This window comes from Arthroderma uncinatum (genome assembly GCF_011692745.1).
Source record: "Arthroderma uncinatum strain CBS 119779 chromosome Unknown scaffold3, whole genome shotgun sequence".
Taxonomy (NCBI): Eukaryota; Fungi; Ascomycota; class Eurotiomycetes; order Onygenales; family Arthrodermataceae; genus Arthroderma; species Arthroderma uncinatum.
In genome coordinates, this window is record NW_022983865.1 from 413,201 (window position 1) to 429,233 (window position 16,033).

General features: G+C 50.4%; 4 protein-coding genes and 1 non-coding gene across 5 annotated transcripts; 2 read left to right on the plus strand and 3 right to left on the minus strand.

Annotated features, from left to right (window-relative positions):
* Positions 1–682: 682 nt before the first annotated feature.
* GIQ15_03928 (uncharacterized protein) lies at positions 683–2,826 on the minus strand (the record flags this gene model as incomplete). The annotated part of the gene is made up of 6 exons (XM_033551345.1): positions 683–1,292; positions 1,361–1,425; positions 1,484–1,585; positions 1,669–1,921; positions 1,978–2,298; positions 2,351–2,826. The coding sequence occupies 6 exons, from the start codon at positions 2,824–2,826 to the stop codon at positions 683–685; spliced, it is 1,827 nt and encodes a 608-aa protein (XP_033405075.1).
* A 1,687-nt stretch (positions 2,827–4,513) lies between these two features.
* On the minus strand, positions 4,514–7,606 carry GIQ15_03929 (uncharacterized protein; the record flags this gene model as incomplete). The annotated part of the gene is made up of 3 exons (XM_033551346.1): positions 4,514–4,890; positions 5,338–6,943; positions 7,001–7,606. The coding sequence occupies 3 exons, from the start codon at positions 7,604–7,606 to the stop codon at positions 4,514–4,516; spliced, it is 2,589 nt and encodes an 862-aa protein (XP_033405076.1).
* A 2,077-nt stretch (positions 7,607–9,683) lies between these two features.
* Positions 9,684–12,917, plus strand: GIQ15_03930 (kinesin light chain; the record flags this gene model as incomplete). The annotated part of the gene is made up of 2 exons (XM_033551347.1): positions 9,684–10,615; positions 10,670–12,917. 2 exons carry the CDS (start codon positions 9,684–9,686, stop codon positions 12,915–12,917), a joined length of 3,180 nt encoding a protein of 1,059 aa, XP_033405077.1.
* A 473-nt stretch (positions 12,918–13,390) lies between these two features.
* On the minus strand, positions 13,391–13,461 carry GIQ15_t0026. Its single transcript has one exon. It is a non-coding gene; the product is annotated as a tRNA-Gly (tRNA).
* A 380-nt stretch (positions 13,462–13,841) lies between these two features.
* Positions 13,842–15,328, plus strand: GIQ15_03931 (aminotransferase; the record flags this gene model as incomplete). Its single annotated transcript, XM_033551348.1, has 3 exons — positions 13,842–14,327; positions 14,378–14,763; positions 14,821–15,328. The coding sequence occupies 3 exons, from the start codon at positions 13,842–13,844 to the stop codon at positions 15,326–15,328; spliced, it is 1,380 nt and encodes a 459-aa protein (XP_033405078.1).
* Between the last annotated feature and the right edge of the window lie 705 nt (positions 15,329–16,033).

Genomic DNA, 16,033 nt, shown 5'->3' on the forward strand with positions numbered 1-16,033 from the left:
AACCGCGCAGAGTGACTCCGACAACGTTATGACTGTGCAATCTCGCTAATCTGCGAGTAGCCTGCGAGTAGTCTACCAGTAACCTGCGAGCAGCCTCCTAACAGCCTGTAGAACTAGCTTGATGCTCGTAAACAGAGTCATCTCCAGCATATTCGTGTATCCATGGATGAGTCAGGAACAACCGCCCAACCAAGAACTTCAGCCAGCAGCCAAACAACAGGCACAGCCTTCTCTCAACCCCGAGTTTCATCCTGATCTCATTGTCGGTCGTGGGTGTATAAAAAAAGAAGAAGAGGCAGGAGAAAGAGCAAAAAAAGGGGCCTCGCCGTGGATCGAACACGGGGCCTCTCGCAGACTTGGAAGAACCCAAAGCGAGAATCATACCACTAGACCACAAGGCCGGTCTTTGATGGTGAGAGCGCCTTCCCCTCGCCCTTTATATACCATACTCTTCTACCATACTCTTCTACTGATGTCTAGTCGAGGTGAGGAGAGATGGACGATAATAAATAATTATAGAATTCCCTGGATCTCGTGGATATATTCGCTATATAACAAGTTGTGAATACTCATTAGGTGTAAGTCATTAAACATGGCATAGGGGCACAAATATCAGCTGGTCTATGCAAAAATGAACGATGGTCGAAAAAGAAGAAAAGACAGAGCTCCCATATATCCTCACCTACAGGGCAGTAAATATCGCTGCCACTGCCAGGCATGCGTATAATGATATCCATCCACTGGTCATACTGACTTGCACAGCAGCTGCCTTCTTCTTGTCGGGAAGAGCCGTCCCCGTCGACCCGGCCGTCGTGGTAGCCAAAACCTGGCTTGGGGCACCGTACGTGCTCATCCTCTTATCAAACGCCAAACACGCCGTCGGTAGGCTGTATTGCGTAGCCGCAACGGTCGTTTCTTGATACCGAACCACGTCGAGATTAGGTAACCGAATCCCTAGTTCAATAAAAGGGACAACGCTGAAATCAAGTTTCGGCACAACGTTGGTGAAGTTGCCAACAAGGCTGTCAAGGAGACTGCCGCCTTCCTTCTTCTTGCCTTCTTGGTTGCCGGGAACTTGAGCGACCGTTTCACAGTTCTCGTCAACTCCGTCTAGTTGGCTGAGCTTCACTGATGCATGCGGCATGTTGAAGGTTACGCCGGCGCCGCCCTTGAGTTGGCCTGTGGGGGAGCCAATACCCAAAAGGATTTGTGGTGAAAAGCTGACGGCAAAGGTAAGATCGGTGATACCGTGAGAGGACTGGAAGGGTATCTCGGTGAATTTAGTGTATTCGCTAATCGTTGGTTGAAAAGCGTAAGAGTTAGCCAGCGTTACTCTTGTCTTTCCACAATTCTCACTTACAATCCTTCGGCTGTCGAATTTTTAATTTCGTTAAGGTTGATATTAAAACTTGAGTCCTTTGGAACCTGCAACAAGGGGGTGTTAGTGTCTGATAGCCCGCTGTATAGGCGAATAGTGGCATACCAGTACTTCGAGCCCATAACTAAAGTTCATGGGTTGGCTCAAGGTAACCGATACCGAGACTTGTGGGGTGAAAATAGCTCCGAATTGAACGATACCAGGAACCTATAGCGAATTAGCCTAAATTAGCTCAAAATTACACTGTGCGCCATTATCGGGCGGGCATGGTTTGCAAAAAATAAACTTACCGCAAAGGGAGTAAGGGGGATAGATGGAAACGGTGCCGAAAAGTTGAGCAATTCCTTGCCCGCGTCGAGAGCCAATTCGAGCTCCATGCGAGCGAATATTCCACTAACATCCAGTGCAACCTCACCCTCGGCAATGAATTGGAGGGTGCTGCCAATATCTGTCTTTGAACGGTTGAGCCTGAACGAGCCATCCGAAAGTTCTAGGCCTCCGCTAAGAGTACAGTCCTTGCAAGATAGGGTGATTCCTTCAGGCCTATTATACAGGTTAGCCTTGGTCAGGCCCTTTGACCATAGAATAGAAAAACTTACAACCCGATCAGGCTTGCACCAGGTATCCCTGGCGGGACTAATGTCTTGTTCTTGTAGCTAACATTAATCTTGTTTGTGGTAGGATAGTTGGGTGCATACGAAGGCACAGATGGGAATTGCATCGTGGGAGTTGAGGAGGCAGTAGAGGATTCATATCTGCGCTTGATGGAGTTGTTGGGTTTTTGACTGCGCCTGACGACATTACTCTGTCTCTTACGAGAGAAGGAGACATCGATGGTTGAGAGTGCATCCTCCCACCGAGTATCTGTCCGCGAAAGCGTAATGGTGTTGTTCGCTTTGTCCACGGTAACTTTGGTGATCCTATACCGGCGTTAGCACTTGTCTTCTTCTAACCAGAGAATCCATTATTCACATATGCGGTGCTCGCTGCTCATCCTCGTTGCAATCTAAGTGCGAAGAGATAGCAACAAACTCCCCAATACCCATCAACTCTTCACTAACTGCTTCCATATATTCGGCGGAATCAAAGGAGAGTTTGATACCCGACTCGGAGCAGCTGATATCGTGAAGCCCATCCTCTAGATCTTCCAGCAAAAGAATCGGGTGTTGGCTCCCCACGTTCAAGTTCGTTACGAAGACGGGATCATTTGAGCGTGCGGTAAGGTGAGCGGTATGGTCAACGAAATCAAGGCTTGCCTCCTTTTGCAGTATAGAACCTGGACGGCGTTTCCTAAGACCACCTTGAGGGTATGCTGGAGAGAGATGTCTTGCTTGAACGGATTCCCAGGAGTTCACCACATCCTTTGTGGAAGTTTGTTTGTATGCAGCCGATGTAGAAGGATAGCAGAATGCAGATATTGCTAGCAAGGAGAGAGAAAACAACTTCATGGTTGATAGGACGTTTTCTTGCTCTATCTTTGAGGTAAGGGGAGTATTCGAGGTGCCAGATGAATTATGCAGCCAGCCAGTTTCAGCGGATAGAGCAGCATTCTTATAAACATAACCTCATCACAGCTCGCATCGTCCATCTTCCTCTATACCATGTTATTCTACCTGGTCGCGATAAACCAGGGCAGGATTTCTAAGCCTCAGCCCCATATATCCGGCAAGGGGTCAACGGATAACGATGTTGGATATGGTATGGGTTGCGCTTAATCACAGCCCGAGTCATTTGGGTATTCAAGCCCATGTTTGGCCCCATTGCAGGGTCGGGCCCTTGTTATGTAACTCTGCATCCGGGATACATAGCGAGGCTATGTACTTGGGTATGCATGACTGCGGATGGTATCTGGGGAAGCATCATAGATAGCATAGACAATAGGGCGACCAGAAGGTATTCTATCCACGCGGGCAGCGTTGCCGTTTATGCGTCTAGCCAGTTATGTAGCATGCCCGTTGCAAGAGATCAACCGCGAAAATCAATACACAGCCTCGAACGGTGTCTTACCTAAGACGCTTGCTGCTGTAGAGCCCTGTATCCAACATATAACAGTAGTAGTTAACAGGTCGACCCCAACTCTGTAACTCAACCCCGGTTCGTGCAGCGGCCTGGCGCATGGTTCAGCGTTCCCGCATGCTTAAATAGGAAAGTTAACCATAAATCCGGCAGGTTGATTGGATAGTTGGTGTCCTTAGTAAAGTTGCTGGATGAATCTGTGGAAGCGCTTTAAATAGAATTTCGCAGGCGTTGAATTTTTCGGAGGTGAGAGACGGGAGCAACTTGGCGAAGGTCCGCAGAAGAGAATATTCCATGTCATAAACGCCAGTCCTATATTTATACTAGTTAGACCGCCAACAACATGGCTGGGTTTACCTAGATGTTGGCGATCATCGAGATGAGTGGTCGAGAAGGCCTGACGGAGAATGGATAATGTTAGCTCACACCATAACACCCAAGCTCCAATCGATGGTAGACATTAGCGAAAAATAGCAAGAAAGGGACGAGGAATAAGAATCTTTCTTCTTTCCAATTCAAAGTAGAATATATAACATGCAGGCTAAACAAGTAGACACGATAATCCTCCTCCTTCAGCATAAACAGACAAACACGCAACAGACCCAAAAAATCCGAAACCAAGGGCTATAAAACCGCAACCCGAAACCCCGTTGTATGTATATATGATTCATGTAATGTAAGTAATGTCTATTATTTATTCAGTTCGGCAACATTTTTTGTTCTTTTGTGCAGCGCCGCCTGGATGATGGAATGGAATGGAATGGAATACAAAATACAAGTAAGCAAGAAGCAGAAGCAGAAGCAAAAGTAGAAGAAAAGGAAAGGAAAGGAAAAGGAAGTATCTAAAAAGCCAAGAGTAAGAGAAGTATGGGTACGGCTTCTCGCTTGCATGTCAGTATGTGTCAGTCGTGCATTAATTAAAAATTAAAACCATTCATCCTCGTCCTGTCTCGTCTTGTACTCATCTGCAGTAAACAATGTAAATGTACGCGCTGCACCAGCAATGTATGAAAAAGGCAAACAATCAATGCAAAGCCAAGCCAAAAAGGAAAAAGGCGAAAAAGGAAAAAACCGAATCCAATGTTGTTTTAAGTGCCAATGTTGTTTTGAGTGAATCTATCACTTCTTCTTCTTTTGTTGCGTCACTCCCTGCAGTATATGATCGAAGCTTGCATTGGGGTTGTGGCTGACTGTCCTTCCCGACGGGTCAATGGGGGCAACGCCAGCAGGTAACGGCAGCGCTTCAAGGCCCATGTATATCGACGAGCGATTACCTGGGTTTCCAGCACCGCGGGCAAAGGCCGAGTTGGGCGGTTGGAGATGAAGCATGGGAATGTTGGGGGGAGTGACGTCGCCTGGGGTGAGGAGCGGTGTGGGCTGGCGATCGGAAGAGGAGCCGGTAGACGAGAGAGGCGGCGGGTAAGGGAATGGATAGAAGTTTTGAGCCTGAGTGGGTGTTGGATAGGCGTTTGGAGTGCCCGGACCGGAGACGGGGCCTGTGGTGGGTTGATCAGGCGTGGAAACGGAGAGAGATGGATGTTGGTAGTGCTGATATTGTTGCTGAGGATATTGCTGTTGTTGGTACTGTTGCTGCGTGTATGGTTGGTACTGCTGTGGTTGTTGAGAGTACTGCTGCTGAGGATACTGCGGCTGTTGGTATTGCAGTGGCGCTTGAGGATATTGAGGATATTGCTGCTGTTGGTACTGCTGTTGCGGCGACTGTGGCTGGCTCTGTGGAGGAGGAGGAGGCGGGTACTGCGGTTCCTCTGGCTGTGTAGCTGGATCTAGCATAACAGACGAATTAATCTGTTGCTGGTCCGCCCACTTCAAAGCAACATCCCAACAGTGACTGCGTCGATAGACAGCATCGACACCATTCGCAACCACGTCAGATGGTAGATTAACCACACCTGATCCGCCGGCGACGCCGAACCATTTCTTACCGCTCTTCGGGTCAGATGCACACCATGGCGACCCACCGCGTGGTGGAATGCAGAGGAAATATTCCACGCCGTGTGTACATCTGAGATCCGGCGCATCGACGACAAGCATCGGCAAAGACTGAATGACAGCATACATGAACAGCCACTGTCCACAACGCATATCCGCTAGTTCATCGGCGGATTTACCATGACCGACACGGCGTTCATAATTCATAAAGTTCTCCAGGAACGGGGTAGGTTTCATGCTAGTGTGGTTGTAGCATGAGACGAGGATTTCGTTGACTTCTCCGGTTGAGAGCCGTTTGCTGCGTTCCTTGGATTCCTGTTTAGGGTCTAGTTTACGACGTATCGAGTGTATGGATGGCAAGAGAGGAATGTCGAAGGGGATAGGCGGTTGGACTGGCGGTGTGGCACGATCGTATTCGGACATAACCTGCCGGAGAGCCTGGGAGGTGGAGTTTGCGTCTTCGGCCTTGAGGACGGAGGTCGTCATATCAGCGGAGCGGGTGGTGAGGTGGTTGCGGTCGACGAGCATGTCGTAGAGGTCGCAGACGTCCTGGTAGAGTTCGCGAAGGACCAGGCGGTTGAGGCCGCTTTCTTGGAACTGGTTCTTCTTTGATCCAGCCTTGGGCGGCCATGAACCGAAGCGGGCACGATAGTAGGTCATGACATTCTTTCGGTAGCCTATATACGCGTTCTTCCAGTTCTTGAAGCTAATGACTTTAGCTTCGTTGGCGATGTTCGAGTTTGCAATACCGGCGAACAAGGAAGGAAAGTCAAAGTCCTCGAGTTTGGCAGCGCAGGTCTTTATCCGGTTGTCCAGATCTAAATATCCTCGCTCCAGCCTCTTCTTGGTCACGGGCGAAACGGCCTTGAACTTTGCTTCGTATTTCTTCATATCGTCCAGCACGGCGACGCCATGTGTGAATCCTTCCTGGTACAGAGGAAGGTACCTCATCCGTTCACCGAGGATGATGGCATCCAACGCCCGCTCCTTCGACGCACGCACATCGATCAAATCCAGTTCGTCGCAGTAGCATCCGAAGCTGGTCGTAGCAGTCTCTCCAAACGTCGACTGGTCTAGATTTGTAAACCCAAACCGATCCAGCAGACCGGACACCTCTATGAAGATGGCGAATATAGATGGCGAGCGAGGTGTAGCGATCAACGCCTGGCCGATGAGGAAGGCAAACAGGTTACGGAAAAGGACTAGCATGTCCATGTCATCGTCAGCGAGGACAGGCGGTTCTGGCCCAGAGGACAGATCGCTGTTGAGGGGTACGGGAAGGTAGAGATGTAGTTCCTGTGCGTCGTCATCGAGGAAGCCATCCTGGGAAGTCTGCCCATCCGAACCATCGTCGTAGGTAGATCCGTTCCGTGTCGAGAGAGGAGGAGTGGCGGAGCTAGGGTTGTGAGATTGGAGGCCCTGTCGGCCACCGCGTGTGGACTGGGGAGGAGACGGGTTGGCGGACCCGCGGGCGAGGATGGTGAGGGATGCTGATGCAGAGAAGATGGAGGAGTCGACTTTGAAGGAGGCCGGGCGGCCGGTAACTTGCGGGAAGAGGTAGACGTATGTATCTCCGGCGTCATCCCAGAGTTCAGTTACCTAGCAAAGTCAAGTCAGCGATGTACATGCGTAGTAAGAAGTAGAAATGTATCCTACCCTCTCTCCTGCCAGTAAGGTACTGATATCGTATGCCAGATCGTTATCAGTTCCAGCGATCCAAGCCCGCTTTCCAGCGTTTGAAGCGTCCGCGCCCATTTTCGACTTGGTTGGCGCCCAATTTCTCGCTTTCCCTACTGCAGCAGGGGTAGGATTCATGTTAACTCCTGAAACTCCGAGTCCCGGGCCCGATCGTGAGCCAGGTCTATTCACAGCCGTGCCGAAACGGGGTATGGCATCGCTCCAGCTCTGGCGACGACGATGCGCATCTGGTGACTGCGGGCTTGCTAAGTCTGGGTTCAGGCTGGATAGGCGTGGAGGAGGCGTGTAGGTTTGATATGCATGCTCACCCGGTACTGGAGCAGAGACGTTTCGAGGATTCAGCGTTGATATATGAGTCTGCTCGGACAGGTGATGTTGATGCTGCTGGTGCTGGCTATGCTGGGCCTGGAGGGGTGAAGAGTTTGTTGATGAAGAGCGGGACGAGGCGGCTGTTGCCTGGGAGGATTTGGCAGAGGAGGAGCGTTTCTCGTCGGGCTTTGGCGAGCCCAGGGAGAAGAGAGAGGAGAGTCGGCGGACCGGATTGTTGGATGGAGCGGCCAGCATGGTGAGAGAGAATCAAGGCCACAGTGCAGAGAGCAACATGGACGTGATAGAAATGATGGTTGAAGTTGGTCAGATGTCTCGGCTCAGGTGGAAATATGTTGATGTAGAGCTGCCTGCTTTCCTTGCTGCTGCTGTGCTGCTGCTGTGCTCCTGGTTTGCTGTCACCGTTTTTTCCTTGAAGTGGCGAGGCAAACACTGATAAGAGGTGAATATGCCGGAGATGAGTACGGAGCAGGAAGAAATCCGGCTCTCCGCTAGATGAATCCGTAGAAGCGACGGTGGAAAAAGAAAAGGGCGAGCCTAAATATTGAGGATTTCCAGAGCCGGGCGTAGTCCTTCAGGGAGTCGAAGTAGCGTATCCAAGAAAAGCAACAAGGCCCAATTTTTTTATTTTTCTTCTTTTTCTTCTTTTTCTTCTTTCTGATCTGTGTTTTCAGGCTCGCTGCGCCCGCGAGGATGAGGATGAAGGATTGAGAAGGCTAAGCTGATATGTATTTCCTGGTCGATGCGGCTCAAGGACTTTCTCCTTCGTATTGCCCTTGCTCGATCCCGGAGGTTATATATGTCGGCCACCAGCCCAAGTGCGTATCCTTATGCGATCGATCGACCAAACAAGTCCGGGAGGGTGGAAATCAGCGTCACGTCCGAGACGACGACAAGAGTTCTCGTATTTTAGAGCCGGCTAGTGGCTGTTTTGCTTGGTCCTCGTCGCTTCTCGCGTGGTCTGCCTGGACTACCGCAGCAACTGTAAGAACGAGTGGATGATGCTGAGCCTTGCAGTGCTAGTCAGGGATAGGCCGCTGTGGTGGTGAAGTAAGTGGTGAAGTGTGAAGTGTGAAGTGGTGAAGTGGAGAAGTGAAGTGAAGAAGTGAAGTGAAGAAGTGAGAGGTGAAGATAGAACTCCGTATATCAAGGACGAAACACCACCTCGTCCACCTCGTCCACCATCTACGGACTCTCCTCGGCCATACAGGGTTTACTCGTCCGCAGACACGCTGTCGCCTCTCCCATCCTGGCCTCTCTGCCTCTGCCTCTGCCTCTCATCTGCCTCTCATCTGCCTCTGCCTCTCATCTGCTTCTGCCTCTGCCTCTGCATCTCGTCACTCCGTCTCATGATCTCCTCCTCGCGCCTCTCACAGCATCAGCCTCCAGACACATCACAAAGCACTGAGTTTACCGCCAGCGTGGCAGCCGGTCCAGTCGTCCGAGAACGTGCCGTTCGTATATTTATTTGTTTTATGCTTGATCTAAGAATAGAACCTTCGAAGTTGTTTTTTTTTCTCCCGTCTCAAACTTCCGCCATCGACGGTTAAATTGACGATTAGCAGGAACAGAAGCAGGAACAGGAAATATCTGACGTGGTTGGCGTGAAATAAAGGAGAGATAGACTCTGTCTTCACCGTCATCTCGTCATCTCGTCGCCTCGTCGTCTCTTGCTCCAGGAACCCGATCCTGGGCTGCAAACCCTGTCCACACGAGACAGCCGGGCGAGACAAGACAAGGTAAAACAGGGGGTCACCACTAGTACCATGCGAAGGGACAGCCCTGCGCGCTCCACCAGCAAGCCACGGAGCTCTCTGCCACGAAGGATCAATTTGTAAGGAGAAAAGATGACGTCGAGGAAAGGAGACGCGGAATCACTATCGCGATAAGACATACGGAGTACACTATGGATGCCTATTACTTATCTACGAGTATAGATGGTTCCTACGGAGTATACCACACTTATCTCTAGGAGTACAGAGTACGGAGTATACGGAATACCAAGCATGATCATGTCCAGTGTTATCGTGGCTGCATCACGGCCGATGGTTTCTCGCTGTTACCCCGGAGGCCATCCTTGCGCCGCGCGAGCTAATCACAGCACTCCACGTCCGCCAGCCTGATGCGGTCGAGAAAACAGCATGATCGCGCTCTTGTTCTCTGCGATGGTAGTTTCCTGATGGCGTGTTGGGCAACTTGCATTCTCTTTACATGAAGCAACGCAAGTATCATCGGAATAGTGGGCCACATCTGCCATATATCCAGTCCAGTCCAGTGTCTGCGAGCCAGAAGAGCCAGAAGAGCCAGTCCGAACATGGCAGAAGCTGCCGGTCTTGTCGTTGGCGTCGTGGGCCTCGCCGCGCTATTCAATAACGCCGTCGAGTGCTTCGACTACGTCCAACTGGGCCGTAAGTTTGGCAAGGACTTCCAAACATGTCAGCTCAAGCTTGATAACGCAAAGCTACGGCTCTCTCGATGGGGTGCCGCCCTGGGTCTAAACGAAGGCGCGGGGGGCAGGCTAAAAATACCACCTCAGGAAATGGCCCAGGCAGAAGCTCTCATGGGCCAAATCCTCGAGCTATTCGCAGACGCGGAAGGCATTTCGGACAAATTTAAATGTCAGGCTCGCACAGACGTTGCAGATGTCACTACCGACCTCAGCCTTGCAGTATGCGACCCAAGGACTGACCTTGATCCAGCGCTTAGAGAACTGCATGAAAAAATGCGGGAGTTGGCTATTACGCGCCAGAAACAGACAGGTCTACGGCAGAAGGCCAAGTGGGCGCTGTACGAGAAAAAGAACTTCACCGGGTTACTAGAGGACATTACCGAGTTGGTTGATGCTCTGGTTAATCTCTTTTCAGCGTCTCAGTCGCGTCAGCGAGAGCTCTGCGAGTCAGAAGTAGCCGTGCTAGGGGGTACTGGAAACAATCTCTCTCTTCTCCGGGATATTGCTGCACAGCAGGATAGATTGCTCGAGACTGTTATCAACAACGTCGTCAACAATAATATCACCACGACCTTTCAGGGACCTGCAAATGGGGGGTTTCAAGTTGGGTATAACACTGGGCCCATAAACACTCATATTCACCATCCAGAACGACCAGCAACACCACCTAGTCCATGTTCGACTATCCCATTTCTTCGTGATCGGGACTTTGTCGTCCGTCAAACAATCCTTGACCAGATAAATGAAAAGGCTACCCCGGGTTTTTGGGCCGCTCTTGTCGGCCTAGGAGGCGTTGGGTAAGTAAATATACCAAGATCAGACTACTACAGCTACTAACTTGTTGCCGAAAGGAAATCTCAGCTGGCAATTGAACATGGTTACCGCATCAGGGATCAGAGGCCTGAAACATGGGTGTTCTGGGTATATGCGAGTAACTCAGCACGTTTCGAGGAAAGCTATAGGGAGATTGCAGAACGAGCAAAGATTCCTAAGCGGGATGAGACTGATAATATCCTAAAGCTAGTCTATGACTGGCTTTGCAATCATGGTAGGAAATGGGTGATCATACTCGACAATGCCGATGAGCCTGATTTTCTCTTAAAACCCGGACCTTCTGATCAAGGACAGTCCAACGGCAGGGGACTGATCACGTATCTTCCCAAAGCGCAGAATGGATCGGTCTTAATCACAACCCGAAGCAGACAGGCGGCTCTACAGCTGGTAGGGGAAAGTGACATAATACCAGTCGAACCTATGGATGAGACCCACGCAATAGCCCTCCTAAGGACTAAACTCGGATCAACTACCAATGACGGATCCCTTGCCAACCTTGCCGAAGCACTTGAGTTTATGCCTCTTGCAATCGCCCAGGCTGCAGCATATATATCCCAAAGAGCACCCCGCGTCTCAGTGGAGCAGTATTTTGAAAAGTTCCAGAAGAGTGATTCTAGAAAGACAAGCCTGCTTAGCTTTGAAGGAGGGAAGATTCGTCGAGACACTGATGCGAAAAACTCCGTCATTACTACATGGCAAATATCCTTTGAACATATACGGGAAAGGCGCCGGTCCGCGACCGACTTGCTATCGTATATGAGCTTTTTCGACCGGCAGGGGATTCCCGAATTCATGCTCCATTGTTGCCGTAATGGTATGAGGCCGGACGAGAGCGCTAGCGATGAAGACAGTGATGAAGACCGTGACTCCGTTTCCAGCACATCCGAATCAAGCGAGGATGATGGCTTCGAAAACGACCTGCAGGTTCTAAGGGACTACTCGTTTATCTCAGTTGGCGGGGATCCATCTCTCTTCGAAATGCACAGGCTGGTGCAGCTAGCCACTCGGAAGTGGCTCAAGGCTCATGGTGCACATGAAACCTGGAAGCAACAATTTATCAGACAGCTTTCTGCCAATTTTCCAGATGGGGACTACAAAACTTGGGCAATCTGCCAGGTATTATTCCCCCATGCAAAAGTAGCGTTGGGACTAGAGCCCGAGGATAAAGAGGTTGTAGGAATGTGGACTTCGCTCTTGGGAAATGCAGCAGAGTATACCATGGCCAAGGGAAATACGGCCGATTCGGACGAGCTGGCAGAGAAGTCGCTGGAAGTATGTAAAAAAGTGTTTGGCGACGAGGATGCGCTCACCCTAGACGCTATGGGTAGACTAGGCTTATCATGCTTCTATGCGGGTAAGTGGGCGAAGGCTGCGGAGTTACTGGAGGAAGTTGTAGAAAAAAGGAAAAGGCTGTTGGGTGAGGAGGACCCTACAACATTGGTTAGCCTAGGCAACTTGTCGGCGGTATATACCCACCTAGGGCGATTGGTAGAAGTGGAGGAGATAGGACTGCACGTGCTTGAAAGGACGAAAGTGGTTCGTGGTGCAGAGGACCCAGACACATTGACTACTATGAGTTATCTGGCACGAACATACGCTGGACAGGAGAGGTGGAAGGAGTCTCAAGAGCTCGCGATGGAAGTGCTGGAGATAAGAAAGAGGGTTCTCGGCCTAGAGCATCCAAATACATTAACCAGTATGGGTGTTCTCGCAGATGCATACACGAACCTGGAGAGGCTGGAGGAGGCTACGGAGCTAGAAGAGCAGGTGTTAGAGATACACAACAGGATCCTGGGTGCAGAGCATCCAAACACCTTAACGGTAATGCATAACTTAGCGGTGACATATAGGGACCAGGGACGGTTGAAGGAGGCCGAAGAGTTAGGGGTAAAGGCGATGGAGATGGGAATAAAGGTCGACGGCAGAGAACATCCAGCCACATTATCGACTATGGCCCACGTGGCATTAACATACTGGGAACAGGGCCGATGGGAGGAAGCAGAGAAGCTAGAGACAGAAGTGTTCGAGTCAAGAAAGAGGCTTTTAGGTCCAGAACATAAAGACACGCTACGTGCCATGAACAATCTTGCTTGTACCTGGAAAGAGCAAGGCAAGGTGAGGGAGGCCATTGACCTCATGGTTGAGTGTTTACAGCTTAGCATTGAGACTTTAGGTCCCGAGCACCGTGACACATTATACAGCTCTAAAACACTCGAGTTATGGAGAACTGAAATTGCTGACCAGGAAGAAGAACCAGGGGAGTAATGATATCTCGAGGATTTGTGAAATAACACTTGACGAATGCTATACGTCTGAACTATTATGTCCAAATATGCCATGCTATAAACAAAAGCCTCGCATACAGTGCATCACAAAAGAGGTGAAGATGGAGTGCTAAGTTGTAGGATATATCCGAAGAACGATGAGACTGGGCCAGGTCTATTCTAGATGGAGTCTACCTAGATGATATAGCGGCAAGATATATGGCTGGTATCTTACAACCACTCTCTTTCGTCCCATGGCTTTTTTCAAGGAGTTGTGAAGGGTTGATATCATCAACTGATGTTGGTAGAAACGGGGGGACGGGAGTTGTAGTTACTGATCATGTGACAAATATGCAATGCAGCCGGTCAGTCAGTGACTATTTGGCCAGGGATCGCATGCTGTTCAACGAAAAATTCAGGTGTAAAAACACACCCGAATAACCTCCAAGGCGATGAGACAAAAACAAAAAAAAGTGCATCGACCGGGAATCGAACCCGGGGCCCGTCGATGGCAACGACGGATTTTACCACTAAACCACCAATGCTGTTTTGTAGATCACGTGTAGCCTCACTTTCTTTTGCCCAGAAGGGAAGATACAACAACATCGAGAGATGGATGCGTTGTATAGGACTCCTCATACTCAGAGTCTTAAACCTATCCTGTTTACGCAAAAACCAAGGTGAGTGGGATATCAAGCACTAATTGCTCAATATAATACTTACCTTTCTATAGATACAGTGATATATACACTGCTGCTGGAATGACCCTGCAAGATATCGGATGCACCGTCGAAGTCTGAGCTAAGCAGCGAGCTATGTATACATGGATCAGCTCGCCCCGCGCCGCATCCAAGACTTAATAATGGAACATCGCTAGCAAGGTCTATCTGCCAGCTAGACAACTATACCAGTCAAAGGAACAGCCATGACGGTCCGCTACACCAAATCTCCCATCAACCTGTTTCGCGGCTGGCCGCATCCCTCTCTACACCCCACGTCCGCCCTCTCCAGCGCATCTACGGCCGTCCTCGCCTCCCCGGCCCTCTCTGCGCCAGCTCTAGGCTACGGGCCCGATGAAGGGGATCCTTCCCTACGCGCCGAGATCTCCAGATGGCTGACTACCTTCTACCAGCCAAGGGAGGCCGTGGGGGCAAACCGCATCGTCATATCGGGAGGGGCAAGCCAGAATCTAGCCTGTGTGTTGCAGGTGTTTTCTGACCCGGTGTATACGCGGAACATATGGCTGGTGTCGCCGACGTATTATCTTGCATGTGGCATATTCGAGGATGCGGGATTCGGAGATAAGATGAGGGCCGTCAGGGAGGATGCAGAGGGTATCGATATTGCGGCGCTGGAGAGGGAGCTGAAGAAGAGCGAGGAGCAGGCAGTTGCCGATGGTAACTTGACGCCGGTATAGCATATATTATCCCTTCTACCTCTTCTTATACTGACGATGGGTAGAAGCTCAAACTTCCCAGGCCATGGCGCAAGATATACAAACACATCATCTATGCTACGCCCACCTTCTCCAATCCCTCGTCTAGAATAATGTCTCTCCGGCGGCGGAAGCAGCTTGTCCGTCTGGCTCGACAGTACGACGCACTCGTAGTCACCGATGATGTCTATGACTTTCTACAATGGCGCAGCGATCCTTCATCCACGCAGCCACAGCCTACTACCGCCGTTGCGCCCCGACTGGTCGATATAGATCGATTCCTGGACGGTGGGCCTGTCGACGAGTTTGGGAACTGTATGAGTAATGGGAGTTTCAGCAAGTTGCTCGGTCCTGGATGTCGTGTTGGCTGGGCAGAGGGGACAGAGAAGTTCGCATACGCAGTCGGGCAGACGTGAGTATCTCTATACGTATAGTTCTTGACCAAGACTAAATGTGTATACCCGGATAGTGGCTCAACACGGTCTGGCGGTGCCCCATCCCAGTTGACGTCTACCTTCATGTCCCACCTTCTTTCTACAGGTTTCATACAGGACTTCATCCCTACAGTTCTCTGTCCCGCGTACGCAAGGCGATACTATATCCTCAGCTCCGCCATTGAAAAACATCTGCATCCCCTCGGCGTCAACTTCATCAAGCCCCTCTCCCCCGCTGTAACCACCGAGGACATCCCCAGCGACATCTCAGGCGGCTATTTCTTCTGGCTACATCTCCCTTCTGGTGTGAAATCCAGTCACGTCGCGAAAGTAGCGAAGGAAGAGCTAAATCTGCAGCTTGCCGAGGGAGAGGAGTTTAGAGTCGCCGGTGCGGGTGCAGAGCCTGATTATCGAGACGCAGGTGAGTCGCTGGATAGCTTCGTGCGTATCTGTTTGGCGTATGTGGACGAGGATGTGTTGGAGGAAGGGATCAAGAGGCTTGCACAGGCAATTGAGAGGGTGAAGCTGGAGACCAAGGGTTAGGACGACACATCATTAGAGACGGATTTGTTTGCTGGATGGCAGTCTGTTATATGGCACTATTTCGGGATCTATTCTCAATGTACGACGTATGTAAGTGATCAACGATATGATATGAACATCCCTTTTTCCATGCATCACCCCACACCACGTCGACATCTTCCAAAATAAGTTCAGTCGGCATCTGCACTCCCACTTGAAACATATTTCTGCCTCGGATGTCCATGTCGACATCACGGCCGTCCCGCGTCATGAGGATCGAGGAACCAGCACATGGGATAGCGGTGAGAAATAAAGTATGGAGATCGTATCAACGAGGTCGAGCAAAGGGTCTAAATTCATGGACAACGCGGAGTCGACATGTCAGAGCGGGAGGTGTATATTGGTAGACGGAAGCGAATTGCTCGGTTAATGAGTGGTATTGTGGCATATTATTGAATATGAGTATAGAGTAAAAAAGGTAACGGTGTCATCGATTCCACCCATCCACAGACATCTCTGCCGTGTAAGGTCTCCTTTCCCCTTCAACCTCCGCGGATTGCATCCAGCATGCCGCCGTGCTACCACACTGCCTACCATAGACTTCTGCCTCTTGCACACCCATATGACACTCGGTGTGCAGTGCATGGCCTATACGGTATAGCAGATAACATGACAGCCATGTGGATAGCGGAAACTGTGTTCTGATGCCTGACCACCTTCTGGATG